The sequence below is a fragment of the Natrix helvetica genome (genome assembly GCF_964273705.1).
Source record: "Natrix helvetica genome assembly, chromosome: 4".
NCBI lineage: Eukaryota > Metazoa > Chordata > Lepidosauria > Squamata > Natricidae > Natrix > Natrix helvetica.
In genome coordinates, this window is record NC_138550.1 from 12,518,969 (window position 1) to 12,543,806 (window position 24,838).

A 24,838-nucleotide genomic window follows, 5' to 3' on the forward strand; every position below is an offset into this window, starting at 1 on the left:
AGCTTTGAAGAACACCAGCCTAAAAGATAGATGCAATCGATTAAAGATGCCTCTAAGCAACTGTCAGTGGTATGGTTTTGTCTGAGCAGGAGGAATTTACAGGCGGCTGTTACGTAGAAGCTGGGTTGACAAAATCAGAAATGAGGAGGTAATCTGCCTCCTGGGAAAGCCAAGGGAAATCATCAAAACCATTAAAAAGCAGAAGTTAGAATATTTTGGACATGTGATGTGACACCCGGAAAAATACAGCATCCTTCACTTAATCCTCCAAGGAAATATTGAAGGCAAAAGAGGTCCAGGCAGAAGAAGAACATCATGGCTTCAAATTCTATTTTTTTAAAAAAAATTATTGTTTTAATTAAACAGAAAACACACACAAAAAACACTCTTCAATACATCTTCCAGCAAGCATGTCGATTGGTTACAATTAAATTCCGTGCATTACTACAATCATTCTTTATATTTCATTCAAATTGAATTGTACATTTTAAATCAACAATCTTTATACTGTCAATATACCGACATTCTCATTTAACTATATTTGTTTGAAAGTACTTTTATCTAGAATCATTCATATTTATATTATAATAAATGTCATAATGGGTTATCTGCCAACGAATAAACATTTTAAAACCGACAACATTCTATAAGAGCTACCACATTCTACTTATTTTTATCACCTAGAATTAACGCAATTTTTATTTTTATTATTGTTTTTTTCCCCCATTCGATTATGGTTTATTTGGGTTTCTTATTTTACCCATAACTATTATTTTTGGATTTTGTTACATTCCTTCATTGATTCTTATTTCTTTCCTCCATCCTCCATCATGGCTTCAAATTCTAAGGGACCGGTTTGGACAAAACTGAACTGCACTTTTTCGTGCGGCTGTTGATAAAAATAGGATCTCCACCATGATCACCAACGTCCAATGACGGATATGGCACAAGAAGGAGGAGGAGGAGGAGGAGGATATGAGCTAATTTTACAATTCTTACAAATAAACTACAAATCTAGGATCTGCCAGTCGACTTCAGTCAATAACTACAATAACTGCCCATTCATTGGGACTGGGACAACCTGCCCTGCACGCTTTGACACAGCCTCTGTCAGACCTGGAAGCCATCTTTTGCATTGGGCCTTCAGACCTGCCACATTTATTGCTGTGGGAAACTGGGAGGGAGGATTATATGGAGTACGGGAGATATATATAGTCTAAATAACATTCTTTTCTCAGAGAGTCAAGGACACTTTGCCCTGCACCTGGAATGGAGTGACAGGGCAGGCTCTTCAGTTGGGACGGTGCCTGATTGAACCAGGTGATGGACATGAGGGTACTGGGCAGGGACTTGAACTTTCGTTTGGGTGGGGAAAACCTGGAAGCTTTCAGATTCGGGTTTTCCCAGATGTGCTAATATGACATCTTTAATAAAATGGAACTTCGAGGAACCTGAAGCCTCGGAGTCTTCTTTCGTTGGAGGTGTTACTTGGAATCCTGACAGCCTTACAATACAACACAATAGTAGAGTTGGAAGGGACCTTGGAGGTCTTCTAGTCCAACCCCCTGCCTAGGCAGGAAACCCTATACCGTTCCAGACAAATGGCTATCCAACATCTTCTTAAAGACTTCCAGTGTTGGGGCATTCACAACTTCTGGAGGCAACTTCTGTTCCACTGATTAATTGTTCTAACTGTCAGGAAATTTCTCCTCAGTTCTAAGTTGCTTCTCTCCTTGATTAGTTTCCACCCATTGCTTCTTGTTCTGTCCTCAGGTGCCTTGGAGAATAGTTTGACTCCCTCTTCTTTGTGGCAACCTCTGAGATATTGGAATAATGCTATCATGTCTCCCCTAGTCCTTCTTTCTCTTAAGCTAAACATACCCAGTTCCTGCAACCGTTCTTCATATGTTTTAGTCTCCAGTCCCCTAATCCTCTTTATTGCTCTTCTCTGCACTCTTTCTAGAGTCTCCACATCTTTTTTACATCGTGGCGACCAGAACTGAATGCCGTATTCCAAGTGTGGCCTTACCAAGGCATTATAAAGTGGTATTAACCCTTCACGTGATCTTGATTCTATCCCTCTGTTGATGCAGCCTAGAACTGTGTTGGCTTTTTTGGCAGCTGCTGCACACTTGCCAAAATACAATATTTATTATTTTCTTATGAATGAAGGCGAAAATAAATGTCCCAGAATAATGTTGCAGGATCCAATCTGGGTCGGTTACTGGGACCAGAGGTGTTGTCTTCCACGCTTTCTGACTTGTGCTGGAGCCCATCCTGAGGGAATTTCTCTCTGGACTAGATAGGTTCCAGCACAAGTCCGAGAGCTTGAAAGACAAAACCTCTGGTCCTGGATGACCAACCCAGATTGGATTATTGTTTTAGCTGGAAATGTTTACTGAAATATACGTACATCTATGTACACTTTGCTAAAAATATTGCTGGAACTACCGCAATTCATAACCGAGTTGAGCTGTTGATCCACAACATAGGAGCAAATGTAGTTCCTTAAAGGACAGATCATACAAAATGCCATAGATGTTTGGCATGAATTCCCTATGTAATCCAGACAAGTCCATGCTACAAATAGCAGATAGACTATTTCCAAGAATAGAAAGAGGATTATGAAGATCCTCATCAGATAGACTTTATTTATTTATACTCAGAAATTCACAGCCTTGTGAATGCCAACTGCAGTGCGGTCCTGAGGTAAAAACAGAACTGGGTATCCTGGGTTAACCGGGAAAGGCTTCCTATGCAGCATCACCTGTAAGTAAGATGGACATGAGTGCCCGTTTTAGAAATTCTTCCCAAATGAGTATACGACAGTAATAGCAATAGCAGAAAACAGAATAACAGAGTTGGAAGGGACCTTGGAGATCTTCTAGTCCAACCCCCTGCTTAGACAAGAAACCCTACACCACTTCAGACAAAGGGTTTATCCAACATCTTCTTAAAAACTTCCAGTGTTGGAGCATTCACAACTTCTGGAGGCAAGTTGTTGCACTGATTAAATTGTTCTAACTGTCAGGAAATTTCTCTTCAGTTCTAAGTTGCTCCTCTCAATTAGTTTCCATCCATTGCTTCTTGCCCTGCTCTCAGGTGCTTTGGAGAATAGCTTGACTCCCTCTTCTTTGTGGCAACCCCTGAGATATTGGAACACTGCTATCATGTCATCTTTAGTCCTTCTTCTCATCAGACTAGACATACCCAGTTCCTGCAACCGTTCTTTATATGTTTTAGCCTCCAGTCCCCTAATCATCTTTGTTGCTCTTCTCTGCACTCTTTCTAGAGTCTCAACATCTTTTTTACATCGTGGCGACCAAAAGTGGATGCAGTATTCCAAGTGTGGCCTTACCAAGGCATTATAAAGCAATAACACTTAAACTTATATACCACTTCACAATGCTTTTACAGCCCTCTCTCAGCGGTTTACAGAATCATCCTATTGCCCCCAACAATCTGGGTCCTCATTTTACTGACCTCAGAAGGATTGAAGACTGAGTCAATCTTTTTTTTTTTTTTTCAAAAAGTTTTATTGGTTTTTTTAAAAACATTTATGCGGAAAAGGGTAAGTGGAATGATTACAAATTTTGGCAGTTGCAAGTGTGGCAGACGCCCCCTCCCTCCAGACTCCTAGGTTACATCAAAATATCAAACCTTAATACAAAATCATAAAGAATCAGCATATTAATTCTAAAAAAGATAATTCAATCAATTTATATAATTATAATATATAGTCTAGTTATAAATTCATTATTACTTTCGGTCTGTTTATAACATTGTGGTTTTCTTATTTATTTTTGTGATCTGAGCTTTCTTGGTGTTGACCCTTCACCCCCCGCTGGCAGAGCTCCGGCCCCTCCCGTGTCCTGTATAACCGTTGTGGTGTCTTCTGTTTTTTCTAGGTTCGCTTTATTTTTTTCCATAAAGGCCTGTGCCTCTATGGGTGTGTTAATTCTAATTCTTGTCTCCTCCCAGAATATCAACATCCCTTCAGGCATCAACCATCTAAACCACACCCCCTTCTGGTATAATTTATTCGCCAATTGCGAATAGCTTTTCCTTTTTTCCCTAATTTTTTTGGGAATCTGCTTTAGAATGGTTATCTCCCTGTCGTGGTATGTCAGTGTTTGCCCCCTTTGTACACCCAGAATTTCATCTCTTGTGGTTTTCCTAAGGAATTTAATGTGAACCTCCCTGGGTACATTATGTGTTCTGGCATATGCTGAATTCACTCTATAGGCTAGGTCTATCTCCCATTCCATCTGGTGTTTATCTTTGTGTATGTATTCAGCTAAGATATTAGTCATAATGTCCCTTATATTTTCCCCATCTGCTTCTATTACATTTTGAAATCTAAGATAAAAGGACATTCTCTCAAACTCTATTTTCATTTGTTGGATGTCGAGTTCTTTGTTCCCCTTCTGTAAAGCCTCTACCCCCCCCCCTCGCCTCCGCCACCCCACCCTCCACAAGGTCCAGTCTCTGTGAGTTCTTAAAGATTTGAGCTTGATTCTGTTTAATTTCATCTTTCATTTCCCTTAACTGTTTCTTAATTTCCTCCTGGCCCTGTAGAATTTGTTGAAGCATTTGTTGAAAGTCTATCTCTGTAGACTGAGCCGGTCAGGATCCAAATCTTGGCAGTGAATGGAGTCAGCCTGCAGTACTGCATTCTAAACACCACAGGTCCTAAGTTAATTGAGTAAGATAATTAAAATATTGGAAACTTATCAATTCATGGAGAGAGTGATCATATATGAGTGGTTTGAACTTAAGGAGAGCACTTAGGCTTAAGCACATTTATTTACTGCTTTTTACAGTAAAAAGATATGCAAAGCAGATCACAGTAAACCTTCACTTACAATTAAGGTTGGAAAAATTGTAAGACAAAATAATACTGAACTAGTTGGATACTCGTGCTTCGCTACAAAACCATGTGATCAGGTCAGGTCACAAGCTGAATGACTCACGCGCTGGCCACGCCCATATAAGGCAACTGGCAGTTGGAACAGAGTTCCTTTCAGGTGGGGAGGGGGAGTAGAACGTCTAACTCCTTAGCATCGATGCGTATTAATATAATACTATATAAGAAATACTGATGATATGATGGTCATTTCGAAAAATCCTTTCTTAGCGAGCACCTAGAAGCCAAGAGGAATATACGTGCCAGATTTCAAGTTTGAAGGCATTACCGTTCTGGAGATTTCGTGATGAGTGAGTGGTAGTTGGCTTTTATACATATAGATTTAAATTGAGCACAATTGAATGAACAGCAAACAAATAGGTTTGAAATTGAAGCAAAGAGGAAAACCAAAGTTTACAAGGCAAATATAAAATAATAAAGGTGATGTGCACAATTGTCTTTAATATACTATGTGAGAGTGCAACAGCATATAGTTCAGAGTAACTAGTTTGTGGTTGGTTCAGAGGAGGCTGGAAGCAAGAAAGAAAAATGAGTGGGGCCCGGGGGAATTTTCTCAACACTCCCTTCCCTTAAGGCTTGTATTTATGGGTTTCTATTTTGAGCAGAATGTTTAAGATATCTGATAACAGTGAGCCTAAATCGAATTCAGTTTAGTTTTGTTTCCCCCCCCTCCTTTTTATGTTAGAGGACGTAAAACATATGCTTTGCAATAAAATTGATTTAGTTTTGCATATGCATTGTATGCAAATATTGAAAATATTTGTGCCAGCTTATTCTTGTTTGGCAAGGATCCACTTAGAATACTTTGAGTGCAGTTCTGGGACAGTTTAAAAATGGCATTGATTAGTTGGAGTGAGTTTGGATGATAGTGATTGGGAGATAGTGGTTGGGAACCAGGTCTGATGAAGAACAGCTAAAGCAGTGTTTCTCAGCCTTGGTAACTTGAAGGTGTGTGGACTTCAACTCCCAGAATTCCCTAGCCAACTTTGGAATTTCGGGAGCTGAAGTCCACAAATCTTCAAGTTGCCAAGATTGAGAAACACTGAGCTAAAGGTCCTGGATATGTTAGAAGATTGAGATGAGATTGATTAGCAATCTTCAGATATCCTATTGGTTGTCATATAAAGTTGGAAGTTGGCTTGTTTTGGGTTCTGGGGTTGGATCAAAACAAATAGGTTGAAACTAGAGAGAAGTAGACTTGGGTCAAATAACAGGAGGAATTTCCTGATAGTTAAGACGAGGGGTCAAATGCTACTGGTTCGGACCAGGTCGTCCAAACCGGTGGCATTTTTTACTACTGGTTCAGGCGAACGGCATGCACGTGCACGCGAAACAAACCAGTAGCAGACTTCAGAGCATTTCACCCCTGGTTAAGACCTGCTAAGAAGCGGAATATGTTGCCCCATAAAGTACTATGTTCCTCTTCCGTGGGCATCTTCAATCAGAAGCTGAATTACCATCTGTTTGAAATACTATATAAAGATTCTGCACTAAGTGGGACATTTGATTAGAGGTCTTGTGACCTTCCACCCAACCTATTCTGTGATTGTGAAGTCTGACATATTTTGCAGGCCACCAAGTTCAGAAAAGAGGGATGTGGTGGCTCAGCGGCTAAGACACTGAGCTTGTTGATCAGAAAGGTCAGCAGTTCAGCGGTTCGAATCCCTAGCGCCGCGTAACAGACTGAGCTGCCGTTACTTGTTCCAGTTTCTGCCAACCTAGCAGTTCGAAAGCACATAAAAAATGCAAGTAGAAAAATAGGAACCACCTTTGGTGGGAAGGTAACAGCGTTCCTGTGCACCTTCGGCATTGAGTGATGCTGGCCACATGACCATGGAGACGTCTTCAGACAGCGCTGGCTCTTCGGCTTAGAAATGGAGATGAGCACCACCCCCTAGAATCAGGAACGACTAGCACATATGTGCGAGGGGAACCTTTACCTTTAACTTCCCTGAAGATTCTTTATCAGAATCTCGAGGACTGCACATAAGTGTTTCCTGGAGAATGAACAGGCAGAAGATGTCCCTCCTGCAATGAAACAGAGCTCATGCTGGGGCATCTGAACTATTTGGGGATGCTTGGCTGCAGCTGAAGTTCAGTGAATTCTTTCCCATCCGATGACTCAGTGCCAAGTTCACATGAATGGGGCAAAGCTAAATAAAGCACAGCAGTGCCTCCCAACCCCACCCCCCCAGCTGATGTTGATATTAGAGAGGCCTCGCTGGAATCAACGGCAGATAATGTTATTTCAAGTCTACTTACAAGCTTTGTCTAAAGTAGTTTTCCCACCAGTGTGGACTGAATCTGGTGCAGCCTGGGTGTGCAGATGTAGAAATGTGCTCTTACACACCTCCATTTTGTCTGGTATCCCAGCTCAATGCAGTACAATACAATAGCAGAGTTGGAAGGGACCTTGGAGGTCTTCTAGTCCAACCCCCTGCCTAGGCAGGAAACCCTTTACCGTTTCAGACAAATGGCTGCTCATCCTTAATAACTTGCTATTAAAAAAAACAATTAAAATATTGAAATTATCGCTCTTTTATGTTTTCATGTCGTTATTAAAATTTCATGTTAGGACTAGTGAGGGCTCACATGTGGTAAGCAACCAGCCCCTTCTGGATTTCTGCATATATGTACTGTATATGTGAGTGTATCGGGGTGGATTCTGGCTTCTGTTACTGCTATTTCACTCAGGGACATGCTTTGTGCGTGCGTTTGATGCACACGAGCAGTAACAAAAAAATTCTTCTGCGCGAAGCCAAAAACAATATGGAGGCACCTTGAATTTTCATTTTTCATAAAACGGCTACTCATCTTGCATGAAAAACTGTCATAAATCACTTTTTTCAGTGTGCCCTTGTAACTTCAAATGGTCACTAAATAAATAGAGCAGAGCAAAGCAGAGCAGAATAGAATAGAATAATAGAGTTGGAAGGGACCTTGGAGGCCTTCTAGTCCAACCCCTTGCTTAGGCAAGAAACCCTACACCACTTCAGACAAATGGTTATCCAACATCTTCTTAAAAACTTCCAGTGTTGGAGCATTCACAACTTCTGGAGGCAAGTGGTTCCACTGATTAATTGTTCTAACTGCTGAAGTGTTGTGTGTTGTAGATCACCTATATTCTGTTAGAAAGTTTATATTTGGAGCCCAGGGCCATAATTAGAAATAAAGACAATGCTTTGCAACATGGAGTGTGCAAACTAGGAGAACTCTCTGTGAATACCTCAAGTGTCCTGGATACTAATTTGGGTACTGCAAATCTAGAATCTTAGGGGATTTTTTTTCCCTGAAGGATTTGGCCTTGATCTTGTCGCCCTTCTAGACAAAGAGTACTTGAAGGAGAAGGAGAAGCTAGAAATGGACTTGACGTCCTTGCGCCTGACCAATGAGGAGCATCGAAGGCACATTGAGATCCTTGACCAGGCTCTGAACAGCGCTCAAGCCAAAGTCATCAAGCTAGAAGCAGAGGTGAGAGGTTAAATTATCTCTCATAAGCAGGCACTTGTTTTCTTTTCCTGGGATTGGTGCGGGTGGAAAATTCTCCTGTTGGTGCTCAGGATGATGGGGTTGGCTTCCAACCCAAACATCAGCATTAAAGGAGATTTTTGTCTTAGGACACAGCAACACTTCTGTGCTGTCTGGGATATTTTGACTACAAGAGTCTCAGATGCTTTAATCGTGCTTCTCAAAATCCTGTCTCAAATTCCTTCGTTGTTTTGATTGTCCTTCAGGTTGCCTTTTTCTGCCTCTTTCGGTGTTTGTTCGTTTTGAGATTCAGTAATTGGACTGTGCACGATCTTTTTTAAGACTATCCCATTGGGCTTAGTCACATCTTCCAATCTGCAAGCGTACGTCCTCGGTGTTTATGATTGTAGCTAGAGTAACCCAAAACATAAAAGGAGGCCAGGTATCTACAACCCGGAAACTATGAAGAGCATCTTCTGGGTAATTTCCAAATCGTATTAAACCAATACAGAAATAACCCAAATCATACCCCCCAAAAATATATCATTAAAATATATTAAAACCAATAACATCTATTAAAACCATTTTAAAAAATCTGTGAGAGTCAAATCCAATTTATCAGCAGTACAGTGTAAGCTTCACACCACACTGCTAGATCCCCAAGCAAGATGGTTTAACCAAGTCTTCAGGTTCTTCCTGAAGGCCAGAAGATGTCAACTTACATGTGATGAGGCAAAGATTAGGCTCAAGACAGAAAAGGCTCTCTTGGGATTTCATACTATAACACATGATTTGCTGAACGGAAAACCGGCCAGCTAATCCATAAACTATGTTCAGAGTTTAACCCAGCAGCTGTGTAACTGACAATGACAACTACATCCAAAGATGCTTTACAATTAGAAAGGGAAATACCCTTATCTAGGTTTCCATTATTTCAGAAATGACATACAACAATCATTTTAATTTGCTTCTGGGCTGGAGCAGGAGATCAAGGGGGAGCTTTCACAAAGATTGAGAGATTTAAGTTACAGTCACAAGTTAGAAAGGAGCACCAGACTTTCCCTGAATAAAATAAATTATTGATTTTAATTGTTCATTGTTAATTTAATTTCTAAATCTCATTGCAAATGTCTGTTGGGTTTTTTGGATATTCTATTTAATCTTTCTTTTAACTTTTGTAATATGTGTTTTTATGTTGTACACCACCCTGAGTCCTTTGGGAGAAGGGCGGCATATAAGTCCAATAAACCTAAACCCTCCCTTTTCATGAATGTACAGAGACTAGAATTCAGAACCGAATGAGTTGCTGTTGCTATTCCAGAAAGGCCCTGATTTAAATGAGTCTTGGTGACTTGAAAATGCTGAATCAATCTGTGTGTGTGTGTGTGTGCTTGTGTTTGTTCCAGCATAACTCTGGAATGCCTTGAGCAATTTCAACCAAACTTGGTACACAGATGACTTACTCTCTGGAAAAAAAATACTGTGGGGGTAAGACACCCCTAAATCCCTCGGGATGTGTGTTCTGTTAAGATACAGCCTGTTGTGCCTTAAAATGGCTTCTAGCATACTGCTGTAAAATGGCTTCTACTGTACAGTGCAGTGGAGTTGCCATGTTAATGGCTTCACAGTACTTCACAAGGGGGCTCTCTTTGGTAAGGGGGAAAATCCAACATTAGAAATTATATTTGGTCCAGGATTATTTTTGAGGACAAATGTATGGATTAGGATAAATAAATACCCGGGCAATGCCGGGTTATCACCTAGTGAACAATAGACAAGCCATATTGTGATTTACATGGGGTGAACCATTTCCAAGCTATTTTGAACCAAAAGACAACTCTTTCACTCTTTTTCCTGCATACACCTGCAGTCTTGTATAAACCTACAATCACTGTTCTCAGTCTTGTATATTTTTCCCGGTAATTTTTTCTTCTTCTGCTGCTCTCATTTCCTCACTCTGGATTGCTCTGACCTGCGGGTTGGCCAGAGAGTCCTCTGCTTTGAAGGGAACAAGTTCTCGGTAGTTGGAGGCATTTCCTTAGAGACAGAATTATTCCCGTTGGGGATATTGAGGTGCGCTTCTTGTATTGAATCGGAGGTCAGACAAAAATGACTTCCCATCCCTGAGGTTCTGTGGTTCTGCCTTCAGCTGCGGAAGAAGCAAGCGCATGTCGAGAAGGTAGAGAAGCTCCAGCAGGCCTTGACCCAACTTCAGGCAGCCTATGAGAAGCGAGAGCAGATGGAGCATCGATTGCGTACCCGGCTGGAAAGAGAGTTGGAATCCCTGAGGCTGAAACAGGTGAGAAATTGAAGGTGGAACTTTGGTTCCCTTGGAGTGATTTAAGGTGCTGTCAGATCAAACCTCAGAATTGACTTTGTGTTTGTAATAGTACCGTACTCCAAATTATGGCTGCTGTAGCACCACCTGCTCATATGAACAATATTTGGGTGCTTGCCAATCCGCTCGCTCTTACAATCGACCATGGTATGCTGCAGCATCTCCCTGCTATCTTTCCTCCCTCATCCTGCCCTGCTGGGTGTCTTGGGCATCCCCCCCCCCCCACGGCTGGGTCCCCATAGGTCTTGCTTTCTGCCCTACTGGGTCCCACAACCTTGTTCCCCCTTGCTCTGACCGAGGCTTCCTAAGAGCATGAAGCAAACTCCTTGTCCCAACAAAAACCCCTTTTATTAATTTCCTGTGAATTCTGCTCATTCACATCCAGCAGAGTCTTTCAAGGGAGGATTTACGGTCACAGACCTTATCTGGCTTGGAGAGCTGCCATCTGCAAAACTTGGCAAAGATTTTTGGAGAATCACTAACCAATTAAGCAAACTAATTTTCTCCTGCAAACTCCACTCCCCTTTCGCTCCTCTTTTATTTCCTCTGGGAGGGGATATTCATCGTCCACCTGTGGCCTTACTCCCAAGTTGACCCCTGTTCTTTAGTTGTTCCCTTCATCTGGCAACTCTGCGCATGTGCACACTGGGAACAGGCTCCACCTGTTCTTCTGCCTGACTGATGTCTGACTCTGAAGGCAGCTGATAACTGGCAGACGGCTCTGGCCCCTCTCTGCCTCCGACACAGAGCCCTCATCAGAGCCTTCTCCAGATTCCACGACTGGCCCATGTTCCTCCCCAACCTCCTCAGTATCTGAATCTGCTGTCAGCTCTGCTGGCCGCTGGCGGGCTACAACACCCCTATCAAACCTCAATCGACTTACCTTTTCCTAAAAAGAACTTCGGGAAGGAGAACTGGCTCACCTCCATTCAGCCTTCCTATGTGGAGGCCATGTTGCGCTCTCCTGGAAGAGGATGCCATTTTGGAAATGGACACAATTCTGCTTCCAAAATGGTACTCGCTTCTGGGACAGCACCATGCAACCTCTGTAAAGGAAGGCTGTGTGGTGGATTGGCTGCTTTGCCTTCCTGAAGGCAAAAAGCTTTTTCAAAGTTCACTTAACTGACTGTGGTGTAATGGAGGGCGTAGGCCCCAAAGGTTTTGGACTTAGCAGGGTGGAGAGTGCAGCCTGGGTTGGCTCAGGCGGTTTGAGGCAGCATTATGGTGCCTCGAGAACTACCTGTATTAAATTTTGGGTGTCTGTTTTCTTGGTAGTGATGTGGAAATGAGTAATGATTGTTTTCTTTTAGATTTCCCTAGAATTTTAGTTCGCTTCCCATCTCATTACTAACCAAGGCCAACCCTGCTTAATTTCTGGGATCAACCAAGGCCAACTAGGCACTGCCATCTGCTGTGGCAAATGTTTTAAAGGCACCCACAATAAATGAATTAAACTGGCGGCATGTAGCAATAGCTTTACCACGCTCATTGATATCTTTGCATCTGCATAAAACCCAATTGAAGTTCTGTCAGAGTTTGCTGCAGAAAAATCAAATCCAGAAAGCACACACAGAAAACTGATGCAGCAGGATTCATTAACTTCTTTATGTACATAAGAATAGATGAATAAATGTACAACACCAACAGGCGGTTCTTCCAAGTAAACACAAGGCAGGAGAGTTACAGGCAAACACAAGCAGTTAGCTTCATTTCAGCAGACAAGCCCAGACAAGCTGCTTGTTTACTTCTCAGAACAGCAGACTGCTTAAGTTTCTGTTTCAATTCTCTGCACAGACTCAGATCTGTTTAAGCTCTTATTGGCTGACTTAATTGTTATGCCTATTCATTGGCTGACCTTGTTCCCATGTCTCTCCAAGTCATGAATATTTTAACAAGTTCCAAGGGACATTTGGACAATCCAGTATTCTCATGCGCACTTTGAAAATGCAACAGTTGTTTTCAGGAATCCAACACTTTGGGCAAGCATTTAAGGTTGTACCAGTTTACTCTTCTAGATTACATTTCTAGAAGTACAGGATGTTTTCTTGAAAGCCAGCGACCAGCACAATACGTTTTTATCAACAGAAAGACACAAGGTGCTGTGGAATAGACGTGGCAGTGGACTTTTGCCCATTGAAAATAGGCGTAGCCCTAAAGTCTTCATCCGTGTTGAAGGCCAGACATGTGCAATCAAAACAAGTACCGCCTCTTTTTCGGTGTAGAAGACGGTGGTTGTGACCGGCAAGAGACAGTCCCTCAGATTACTTGCCTGTTAAGTTTATGCTAACACTGGTTTTAAGAGCATCTTCCTTTCTTTCAGAAACAAGGGAATTACCAAGCAGCCCCTGTGCCTGAGTACAACGTCCCAGCCTTAATGGAGTTAGTGCGGGAGAAGGATGAGAGAATCCTGGCTTTAGAAGCTGACATGACCAAGTGGGAGCAGAAGTACCTCGAAGAGAGCACCATCCGGCACTTTGCCATGAATGCGGCAGCCACGGCTGCCCCAGAAAAGTAGGATGTCTTGATTTCATTTCATTTCTTTCTTTCTTTCTTTCTTTCTTTCTTTCTTTCTTTCTTTCTTTCTTTCTTTCTTTCACATTTATAGAGAGGTTTGAATGATAGGCTTGTCAATCTTCCATGGATGTTGGGTGAAACCTGTGAGCTTTTGAGGTCTTTTTAAAGCTCACCATAGACCTCTTGTGAGACATTGAGAGATTTAGTTATCTCTTGGGATTATAGAGATTTTGTAAGTGCACACATCCCCTTCCTTCCTTCCTTCCTTCCTTCCTTCCTTCCTTCCTTCCTTCCTTCCTTCCTTCCTTCCTTCCTTCTCCCCTCCCTTCCCCCTTTGTTCTCTTTCCTTCCTTCTCCTCTCCCCTTTCTCCTTCCTTCCACTCTCCGCTCCTCTTTCTCCTTCCTTCCTTCTCTTCTCCCTTCCCCTTCCCCTTTCTCTTTCCTTCCTTCCTCCCTCCCTCTTTCCTTCCTTCTCCCCTCCCCTTTCTCCCTTCCTTCCTTCTCCCCTCCCTTCCCCCTTTGTTCTCCTTCCTTCCGTCTCCTCTCCCCTTTCTCCTTCCTTCCACTCTCCTCTCCTCTTTCTCCTTTCTTCCTTCTCTTCTCCCTTCCCTTCCCTCCCCTTCCCCTTTCTCTTTCCTTCCTTCTCCCCTCCCCTTTCTCCCTTCCTTCCTTCTCCCCTCCCTTCCCCCTTTGTTCTCCTTCCTTCCGTCTCCTCTCCCCTTTCTCCTTCCTTCCACTCTCCTCTCCTCTTTCTCCTTTCTTCCTTCCACTTTTTGGTAGTAGGTGGAGGCCATTAGGATGTCATGACACACCTGGGCATTGCGTTGCCACCCCAGGATGCCAATGGCAAAGGAAGTCCTAACCCTTAATGAGTAAGTACCCACTGAGCATCCAGAGGCAGCTAGACGTGGCCCGTGGTCTCTTTGGCAAAAGAACCACATAGAAAAAGTACGAAAGGCATTCTGTTATGAGAGACAAGAAAGCTGTTGTTCATTAGACATTTCTCGAGTAGAGAAGCAGATAACTGGATCGATGAAAGGAAGGTTCTGGTATTTTGATCAAGTCAGTTGAAAGTTTTTGGTGTTCTTTTCTATTGCCAGAGATACTTTGGCCCCCAGCCACTCCCGCAGTGGCAGCTACAGCGAGAGCTCCCTGGAAGTCCGCATATGGCAGGAAGAACAGGAGAAGATGCAAAACAACCAGAAGTGTCAAGACATGGAATACACGTAAGGAACAGCTGTGAAACAGCTGCCATGGGATTTGAATGAGGATAGGCAGTGCTGAGGCTCCTTGCTGTGCTTAATAAGAATGTTCAGCTTTTTGGGGCCCTAAACCACTTAGGAACCAGATCCTGAACATGTTGCATTCATGTTAGGAAACCTGTTGGTTGCCAAGAGCATTGGAAAGGGTCCCTCTGTCTCAGAGGTGGGTTCCTCCCGGTTCGGCCTGGATCAGGTGATCCGGTAGTAGCAGTGGCAAGAGGATTCGCCCACCTGCCTGGACGCTTGTGCAGGAGCATTGAGAGAGAGAGAGAGAGAGAGAGAGAGAGAGAGAGAGAGAGAGAGAGAGAGAGAGAGAGAGAGAGAGAGAGAAGAGAGAAAGAGCGAACCGGTAGTAAAAAATTTGGAAACCCACCACTGTTCTGTCTATACTTTGACTAAATGTCCTCTTGTGGTTATTGGCGGGCAGGGCTGGCTTCATGAACGATCCAGGGGTGGGCTTCAAAAATTTCAGCAACGGGTTCTCTGCCCGGTTGCTGGGTGGGCGTGGCCACGGTGGGCATGGCCTAGTCAGCCTCCTGCACCATGGTGGGGGGCAGGGGCGTTTTCGCCTTCCCCAGGCTCCAGAGCAGGGGTGAAATCCAGCAGGTTCTGACAGGTTCTGGAGAACCGGTAGCAGAAATTTTGAGTAGTTTGGAGAACCAGCAAATGCCACTTCTGGCTGGCCTCAGAGTGGGGAAGGAATGGAGATTTTGCAGTATCATTCCCCTGCCATGCCCACCAAGCCACGCCCACCAAGCCACATCATGCCCACCAAACCACGCCCACAGAACCGGTAGTAAAAAAAATTGAATTTCACCACTGTTCCAGAGGCTTTCCTCGAACCTCTGGGAGGGCGGAAATTGGCTCCCTGGGCTCTGGTGGCCTTCCGGGAGGGCTGTTTTCCGCCCTCCCCGAGCCTCCACGCGGGCCCTGCACTTACCTGGCATCCAAAAAGGCCCCGCATGGATGCTCCTGGGAGGGGAGGGGCGGGGTGGGAGATGTGGGGTGGGATGGGTGGGGCCAGCCAGGGTTGGGATTTGGAGGTTCTCCGAACCGGCCATAATGTTAGCTACGGTTTCTCCCGAACCTGGGCAAACCCGTAGCATCCCACCCCCAGAAGAGTCTCTACCTGGGAGATCCTGAAGCATCATTTCTTGCATCCTGGGGACACCAAGCAAAAACCTCCAGTCCAAACTTTCCTTGTATTAATGCTAAGTTATCAGCTAAGGATTACGGTAAATGAAACCGTAACTGAGATCAGAAGGATACAACATCTGAACATTGACTGAGAAAGGTGGTTTGGTCCAGTGACCCTCTTTTACGTCTTACTCCAATAATATTATTACCTCCGCGTTGACCAGTGTAATAAATTATTGCTGTCGCTAGAATAAAGAATCTGTATGCAAAAATCATCGAGAAAGATGCCATGATCAAGGTCCTTCAGCAGCGATCCAGGAAAGATACCAGCAGAGGAGATTCTGCAAGTTTGCGGCCCGCTCAGTCAGTGCCGTCGATAGCCGCAACTACGGGAACACACTCCCGTCAGACCTCCCTTAACCACACCCAGGGCGTTGAGGAGAAGAAAGAAGAGAAGTCCTGGAAAGAAAGCATTGGTGAGCTTCAGTTCATATGTGATATGAAGGGGCAATTGTTTTTCAAGTTATCATGATCCACATTTTTTTTAGCTTTTGGACTCTGTTGTCTCCACACTTCTTTAAGTCTCAGATCTCTTTATATCTGGACTTTGGCACTTCTTATCATCTCTTGCTACAAAGCCAATACTTCCCTAGGGTTTTACTTACTTCTTCCATATGGGCAGTTTTCCCTTCTTCATACATTGCTGCTGGAAGCATTCCATTAGCTTTGTTCCCACAACAGCCAAAATGTATGTGAACCTTCAACCCTGTCACATCATTTCAGCCAGTTTGCAAACACTGCCGTGAGTATAATGTGGTCGGAAAAGTTGATCTGTCTCCTTCCCAGCCGTTCCTTTTAGAAGGAGCCAGCACCTTTCAGAAACATCAGCATATTTAACTGGGATTGGTTGTGAGAAATATATGTTAACCGAGACAGTAATGGATGATGGGCAACCTACTGTATTTTTCGAAGAATAAGATGCACCGGAGTATAAGACGCACCAAGATTTTGAAGAGGCAAATTTTTAAAAAAAACGTTTTTGCACTCTGCAGACCTCCCCAAAAACGGCTTGCAGAGTGCAAAACCCTTTTTTTTAAAAAATTTTATTTGCCACTTCAAAACCTTGGTGCGTTTTATACTCCGGTGCTTCTTATACTCCGAAAAATACGGTATGTTCTTCTCTTTAATCAGAGTAGCAAGTTTTGCCATTTCCTCCAACTCCATCAACTTCTGCAACCTTTCCTCCATGGTAGGAATCGAAGTGTCAAGTGCTCCTTTTTCTCCCCCCCCCATCTTTCCTCACTTTACTTCCCCCCTTTTCCCTCCCCACTCACTGCTCTTCTATTTACTTTTGTCTTTTATAATACTCTATAACTTAATTACAAAATGCCGAAGAAGCTTCTTGGATGAGAAGCGAAACGTCTTCAAAGAAAAACCAGAAAGTCCGGTTACCTCTTGGAAAAAAAAGGACCTTTGGGACAACCCTGAGTGGGATGACTGAGAATCTCCATAGACATTTAATTCCCATTTTGTTCCTTTTTTCAATGGATGTTTGTTAGAATAATCAGTAGAGTGTCATCTCCAGGAAGCTTAACAATATATTTCTATCCTGGATTACCACTCCAGTAACAAGCCAAGATAGGGAAGCCAACTAAAGTCCCAAGCTCCAAATTCAAGTGTGTGAGAACAGAGGCAAGCCAGGAATCCAGGTTTAGACAGTTCAGTTTCTATGGCAGACTAGATCTTGGCTTCGATAGTCACTCTTGTTTGTAATATCGTCTGTTATTGGTCAGACTCCCCAGGGATTTTAGCTTAGAGTTTTGTGTAGCTGTTGTGACCATTCTGTACAGAATGTAGCTTCTTTGCATCAGACGTTGCAAACTTTAACCTGTGCGCTCTTGGAGGAAGCCATGGCAGAAATACAATGAAAATCATCTTGGTGTCCATGTTGTTATTTTCTTGTAGGTTTGCTGTTAGGGAAAGACACCTCTGAACAGTCATCCATCCCTTCGTTGACCCTTCCAACTCCTTCTTTGTCCTCTGCATTGTCTTCATGGCCAGACACCATCTGCCATGCTAAAATGGACAGCAAAGACAACAGCACTCAAACAGACAAAGGCACGGAGCTTTTCTGGCCCACAGCAGCGTCTTTTCCGGGTAGAGGGAAACTGAGTCACTGTTCTGGCAGCAGTCCAGCCCTGAGGCACATGGCAGGCAAAAATGCTGGGGAGAAACCGGGTGAGTAGTTCCAATCGCATTGATCCCAAGGAAGTGACTGGCAGGATCTCTAAACTTGCGATTTGTAGAATCCAGAGTTTTGAAAATCTCTTTCCAGGAAAAGCAAAATGCAGGTTACTCTGTTTCCCTGAAAATAAGACCTCCCCAATGCAGTGGAAATCCGCAAAGAATGTCATGTGAATTGTGTGTTTGAGATGCGTCCCAAAGCAGGGGGGGGAAGTCACTATAGATTGGCTTCTATACTGAACATGCCGTTTGGCCCTAAGACCAGGGGTGAAATTGAGTTTGAGTTTATTAAATTTATAAACCGCCCCCTCTCCCCGCAGGGACTCGGGGGAAATGCTACCGGTTCAGGCCGGTTTGCTCCTCAGGGTGCCGTCGGCCAGGCAGTGTCGGCTGGTGACCCCCAGGGGGAGAGCCTTCTCTGTGGGAGCGCCTTCCCTCTGGAATGAGCTCCCCCCGGAGCTTCGCATAATCCCTGACCTCCGGTCCTTCCGACGCGCCCTAAAAAGTTGGCTTTTCCAGCAAGCCGGCCTGGCCTGTTAATTTTAATTTTAACTTATTTTAAATGTATTGTTTTTTTAAAAAATTCGGTTTGTTTTTTTGGATATGGATTTAATCTTTTTTAACTTTTGGGATGTGTGTTTTTAAATGTTGTACGCCGCCCTGAGTCCTTTTGGAGAAGGGCGGCATATAAATCCAAATAAACCAAACCAAACCAAACCAAGCCCGAACCGATAGTAAAAAAAATGCTTAACAAAGTAAAAAAAAAGTTCAGACGATCAACTGTGCTGTGCAATGGTAGGAACCTTTTTTAAAAACTTTTTTTTTAGCATTTGGGGTCCAATTTTGCTCCCAGGAGGTTTCCTGAGGCCTGCTACGCCAAAAACGGGAGGTGGGGGTGGGTCCTGCGAAAGAAAGAAAGAAAGAAAGAAAGAAGGAAAGAAAGAAAGAAAGAAAGAAAGAAAGAAAGAAAAAGAAAGAAAGAAAAGGAGGGGAGAAAAAAGGAGGGAAGGGAGAAAGAGAAAGGAAGGGAGAAAGAGAAAGGGAGGGAGGGAGGGAAAACGGAGAGGGAGAAAGGACCACAAACCTGGCCCTTGGCGCAGCTTCAGAGGATACCCTGAAAGAGCACAGCAATCCAGGGCTGTGGGACCTGGAGGTCATCTAGTCCAACTCCCTGCTCCATTGTTAAAGTGAATTTCTGTCTTTTGACCTCCCCAGTCACGTGACTACATAGCCATGCCCACCCAGTCACATGACTCCCACCAAGCCACGCCCACAGAAACGGTAGGAAACATTTTTAGATTTCACCACTTGATTTCACCGCCTAAGATTTGACCTTTTCTCTACATTTCCCCCCCCCCCCTAGAAATCTTTTCCAGCTGTGGGAAGCTCCTGGACAGCAGCAGAAGCAGAGTTAGCCACCTGCTTCACAAGCCTGAATTTCCAGATCCAGATATGATGGAAGTCCTTATTTGAAGCCGTGGAGCTTTTGCTGCTTTGGGGGAAGGGGGGGAAAGCACCTCTTCACTCTGGAGAGAGGGGAGGTGTTGTTTTCATTGCTGTGCTTGAATTCAAAACTCTGGAGGACACCACAAAGTTGGACCAAGGAAGTTCGAACCTAGAAGGAAAACTCCAGGTGAATCCGAGAGTTGAAGAGAGCAGAAGACTCAGAATGTTGGAGAGTGAACATTTGGGATGTCCGCTATGTACAGTTAACCATGCTGTGGATTTGGGGGTGGGTGGGAAAAGGCAAGACATTATAGGAATCCGAGAATGTTTCTATGGAGGAGGTGTTTGATGTGCCAGGAACTTTTCTCCAAACTGCCTAACCTGTAACATAATTGGGTGGTACGTTGCCCACATGGAATTCTTTCGAATTGTATTTGCAATTCTTGGGTGAGGGAGCAGGACTTCCAAATATCAAACTTTTAGCTGCTACCTTCTTCCTGCTTTTCCTTTTTGATCCCTCAAACCATCTGGGTTTGCTTCTACTGTATATGTCAAACATGCCGACGTAGATCTCTGGTAGAACAACGTTTAGACAGGTTGATCCTACATTCTTTCCACGATCTCTGTAGCTTCTCTCGGCCTACAGAGGTCCCTGAATGCTGTTGACAGCAGAGGAGAATGAGTTGACATCCGGGTGCTCCATGCACGAGAGGCATGACTTGCTGATCTTATGCCATTATGCATTATGAAACTAAACGATCGGTGAACAAATCAGCCGAAAGATCTCCAGCTCCTTCAAATTTAATTTATTCTGGCTGTGTCAGAGCCTAGTTCAGTTAGCCCTAAAGTTAATAATCCCAGAAGCATCGAATGAGATCACTTCCCTGGATTCATAGCAAAATTCCTGAGGGAGACCGGTCTCGGTCCAGAGGTCATGCATCCGTGTGAAGATAACGCATCTTGGGATCAGCTTTGCTGACTTGCCAGTTCGATCTATTTATGACCTGGTGCTAGATAAGGTATCTTTTGAGTCTCTGCCATAAGCTGGAATGTTGAAAGACTCCTAATATAATGTAGGAAGTAGTTTAACACGATGGTCCCTTCCGGATGGGGCCAAATGTGCAGCTGTTTTTGTATTCTCTTGTTGTGTGGTGTAGTGTCGGTTGCGTTGTACTCTTTCTGAAGAAAAAGTATGCCTGTGTACCTCAGTAAGAGTCCTTAGTCTACGTAGCAGTGTTCTGAGTTTGCTCTGACTCATGAATTTGCCTCTTTGTCAGATGTTAGGTGGGAAAAAATAAGTCTCCCAAGGCTTGTAGTAGAGCAGGGGTGTCAAACTCAATTTCATCGAGGGGCCACATCAGGGTTGTGTTTGACCTTGAGGGGAGGCTTGAGGTCACTCATGTCAGAGGCACCTGTGGTAGCCCAATTGCTCTGCCAGCTCCATTTTAGGCTGGGACGGCCTCCTGCAACCCTCTTATCAGCGAAAACAAAGCTCAGGAAAGCTGCACATGGCTCTCCCAAGCTCCGTTTTCGTTGGCAGAGGCACTGTGGGCCAGTCCTTCGCTGTTTCCAGGGTGGCCCTGCGGGCCAGATCTAATCAACCCCCTGGGCCAAATCCGGCCCTCGGGCATTGAGTTCGACACCCCTGTAGTAGACGCTACTTCCCGGCGTATCTGTAGATAGCAAGGTCACGCAAATCTCTTTTTCCTCTTTCCTTTCCTCCGTAGACCAGAAAGACAGTCTTATTGCCTCTTGTTACGGACACATTCTAAATCTAGGACAGGGAGGCCCTTTTCCTCTGTGGCAAAACGCCCAAAATGCAGCTCTGTGTTTGAGGCCCAGTTATGTTTTATCCAAAAGCATAAATAGCAGGTCTCGAATTTTGACTGTCTGTGGTAAATTTCTCCCCACGGACTATCAGGGCTGTTTGTAGCATTGCTTGCTCAGTGCTGTTTCTGAGGTGCAAAACATGGCAGTCTAGAAGGGAATTTAGTCTAAAAGCCGCTTCTTTATATACTGTGTTTCCCCGAACATAAGACAGGGTCTTATTTTCTTTTGACCCCCGAAATATGCACTTGGCCTTATTTTCGGGGAGGTCTTATTACTTTTGAGGTGCAGGAGGCGGCAAGCGTGGTCACCTCATGGCTGCTGCTGCGTTGCAATATTTTCGGGGAGGGCTTATTTTCAGGGGAGGGCTTATTTTAGCGCATGCGCTCAAAAGCCCAACTGGGCTTATTATCTGGGGAGGTCTTATTTACAGGGAAGCAGGGTATTTATATGTATGTACACTTAGATGTACATACCTTGCCACATTTCACTAAAAACCAGGGCTTCTATTTATAACTTCCCAGCAGTACATTTTTACATCCAAGATTCCAGTTGCAAACAAAGGGAGAATTGTTAACATCCTTTTGTGTGTTGCAAACTGCGGGGCGGCTTCCCCAAGCCAAAAGAAATCAGGACATTAGAATCCTGTTTAATCTGGCTGCATGCAAAAAAATAATAATATGAGGGCTCCAGAGTCTAAGCAAAATAAGGCGGGGCCAAAATCTAGGGAGCTTTTTTTTTTTGCATTGGGGTGGGGGGGAGATGGGGAGAAGTTGGCTAGATTTTCTAGGCAAGTTGCAAACGTCTAATATCCCTGCCCCCTTTTCACTTAACCAATCTGGTGTGATCCTCAAACTGATGGAAGTTCACCCCCCATTCCAGACCATCCTATTAGAGCAGTGGTCTCCAACCTGGGCAACTTTAAGCCTGGCGGACTTCAACTCCCAGAATTCCCCAGCCAGCTGGCTGGGGAATTCTGGGAGTTGAAGTCCTCCAGCCTTAAAGTTGCCAAAGTTGTAGACCCCTTGATTAGAGCATAATTTATCTATATAGTATTGCATTTGTAGAGTGGCTGCTATATACTTGTAAACCAATGTTTTCTAGCTTGCTCAATACCTGATGTCTGTGCTGCTGAGGTGTTATCCTGCCTGACATTTATATAGCATTATGTAGTTATATTCCAGGCAAATGGATTGTAAGATAATGTCAATTTCCCCCCGGTGTTTCCGTTGTGCAGATTGGCTACTGCAGAGCATTGTACAGCTTGAATGTGTTTGTATATATACATAGCGTCTCATTTTCCATAACAAAATATGGGTGACTCTGGCCAGCCAAAGAATTTTCTCCTGTTCTCTGCTGCTTAAATTTGTGCCTTAATATTGTATATAATAAATGTATACAACTGCGATTTCGAAATCATTTCTTTGATGCAAAGTAGTACATCACCTTTGGATGCCCTACGACTGGGATGGCAAACCTATGGCATGCGTGCCACAGGTGGCACGCGGAGCCATTTGTCAGGGCACACGAGGCGTTGCCCTGTCAGCTGGCCAACACCCATGCGCGCCCTGGCCAGCTGAGTTCAGACTTTTTTTTTTTTATTAAAAGAGTTTTGTACAAACAAATTTTCCCCCTTTTCACCCCCCCCCCGCCATACAATGTAAATCTCATACAAATGTTATGCCCCCCCAACCCCCCCCCCGCAAAAATTCACATTCAAATATTATACCAAATACTTTGCCCCCTTCCCTCCCCCCCGTCTTAAAGTAAGTTACTCGAATTGTAGCCCCTCTCCTCCCAACAAACACAATATAGATTTCTCTTAGATTAATAATAGCACATTGATCCCATTTTCTAAGCTAATTTGACATCTATAACTCTTAATATAAATTTCTCCTAAAATAACAATGTTTCATTAATCCCATCGTCTAATTTATTCATACATATATATTATCCCGCCCTCCACCCTAACCCTCCCCCACCTCCCCCACAAACCCACCCCCCTGACTTCCGCTATATACCACTCCCTGAAGCCTCCAGAGGGCCTCTGGCAAGGCGGGGAAGGCTGTTTTCGCCCTCCCCAGGCTCCTATAAAGTCTCTGGAGCCTGGGGAGGGCGGAAAAAGCATGGAAAATGGGGGGAGTGCCTCTCATGCATGCATGCACACTGGGGGGGGGGGTGTGTCACGCATTGCTTTATGGGTGCGGCATGCCCGCACACGACCCAACTGCGCTCCTTCCCCCTTATGGCATGCGAGCCAAAAAAGGTTCACCATCACTGCCCTACGACATAACTCAAAGATTGGCAAATTATTTTCGGAGTATAAGACGCACCTTTTTCCCTCAAAAAAGAGGCTGAAAATCTGGGTGCATCTTATATGCTGAATACAGCGTTTTTTGCCTCACAAAACTCCGTCCCTTCACCAAAATGGCCATGCATAGCCTTATGGAGGCTTTCAGGGAGCTCCTGGGGCTGGGGAGGGCAGAAATGAGCGAAAACCGGTCCGTTTTTGTCCCCCCAGCCCCCAAGCAGCATTCTAAAAGCTTCCTAAAGGCTATGCATGCCTTTTTTTTTGACAAGAAACGGGGCCATTTTCGTGCAAAACGGGCCATTTTTTGCTCATTTTTGCCCCCCTCCCGGTGGAGCACTCTGCAAGCCTCCTAAGGGCTATTCATGCTCTTTTTTCAGAAAATAAAAAACAGGCCTTTTTTGGGAGGTTTGCAGAGTGCAAAAACTTTTTTTTTAATTTTCCTCTTCAAAACCTTGCTGCGTCTTATACTCCGTTGCGTCTTATACTCCTAAAAATACGGTAGTGCTTGTGGAAAGCATCCTGTTCCATTAAACCCTAAATCTTGGTTAGCGTAACATAATTGTTGTGTGGATATAACATGCTCTGCTCAAAGTGGACTTTAATGGTCCACTTCCGAGCACATTTTATGACAATAGACAAATCCCCACAACTTGCTGAACTAGCCAATCATGAATTATCCAAGTTTAGGATAAACTTTGAGTTTGTGGTTAGGCACAGATCAAGGGGTTACTTTGTTAACCAATTATCTCCTTGCTCAACAACATATAACTAAGTGAAATTCACTCAGAGCATCAAGGACTACAAATCAACCCTAAGCTATATATATATTCTTCTATTGTGATGAAGGATAGTTTGCAAAGTTGAAGCTACTACACTTATCTTTATATATGTTTGCTCGTAGTAATTTTATACCTGGTTTGTATAAACAGAGGCATAGATTCAAGGTCATGTGAACCATTTGTACCGCTTTATAAAGCCCTAATAAAGCCACACCTGGAATACTGCAACCAATTCTGGTCACCACACTACAAAAAAGATGTTGAGATTTTGGAAAAAGTTAAGAGAAGAGCAACTAAGATGATCAAAGATCTGGAGACTAAAACATGAAGACCAACTGCAGGATTTGGGTTGAATTAGTCTAGAGAAAAGAAAAATTAGGGGTGACATGATAGCAATATTCCAATATTTGAGGGATGCTACAAAGAAGAGGGGGTCAAATTATTCTCCAAAGCATCAGAGGGCGGGACAAGAAACGATGGATGGAAACTAATCAAAGAGAGAAGCAACCTGGAATTAAGGAGACACTTCCTAACAGTGAGAACAATTAAACAGAGGAACAGCTTGCCTACAGAAGTTGTGACTGC

The 24,838-nt window shown here is 43.9% G+C and overlaps 1 protein-coding gene across 4 annotated transcripts in view; it reads left to right on the forward strand.

The window, feature by feature from the left end:
- AMOTL1 (angiomotin like 1) overlaps positions 1-22,571 on the forward strand; it is a 108,223-nt gene extending 85,652 nt beyond the window's left edge. For all 4 annotated transcript variants that reach the window (XM_081950692.1, XM_081950691.1, XM_081950694.1 and 1 more), the window contains 7 exons: positions 8,253-8,398; positions 10,545-10,694; positions 13,054-13,244; positions 14,348-14,473; positions 15,896-16,122; positions 17,612-17,884; positions 19,254-22,571. In XM_081950692.1, the coding sequence (XP_081806818.1) occupies positions 8,253-8,398; positions 10,545-10,694; positions 13,054-13,244; positions 14,348-14,473; positions 15,896-16,122; positions 17,612-17,884; positions 19,254-19,363 (1,223 nt within the window). In that variant the 3' untranslated portion in view covers positions 19,364-22,571. The remainder of the gene's footprint in view (positions 1-8,252; positions 8,399-10,544; positions 10,695-13,053; positions 13,245-14,347; positions 14,474-15,895; positions 16,123-17,611; positions 17,885-19,253) is intronic.
- The last annotated feature ends 2,267 nt before the right edge of the window (positions 22,572-24,838 follow it).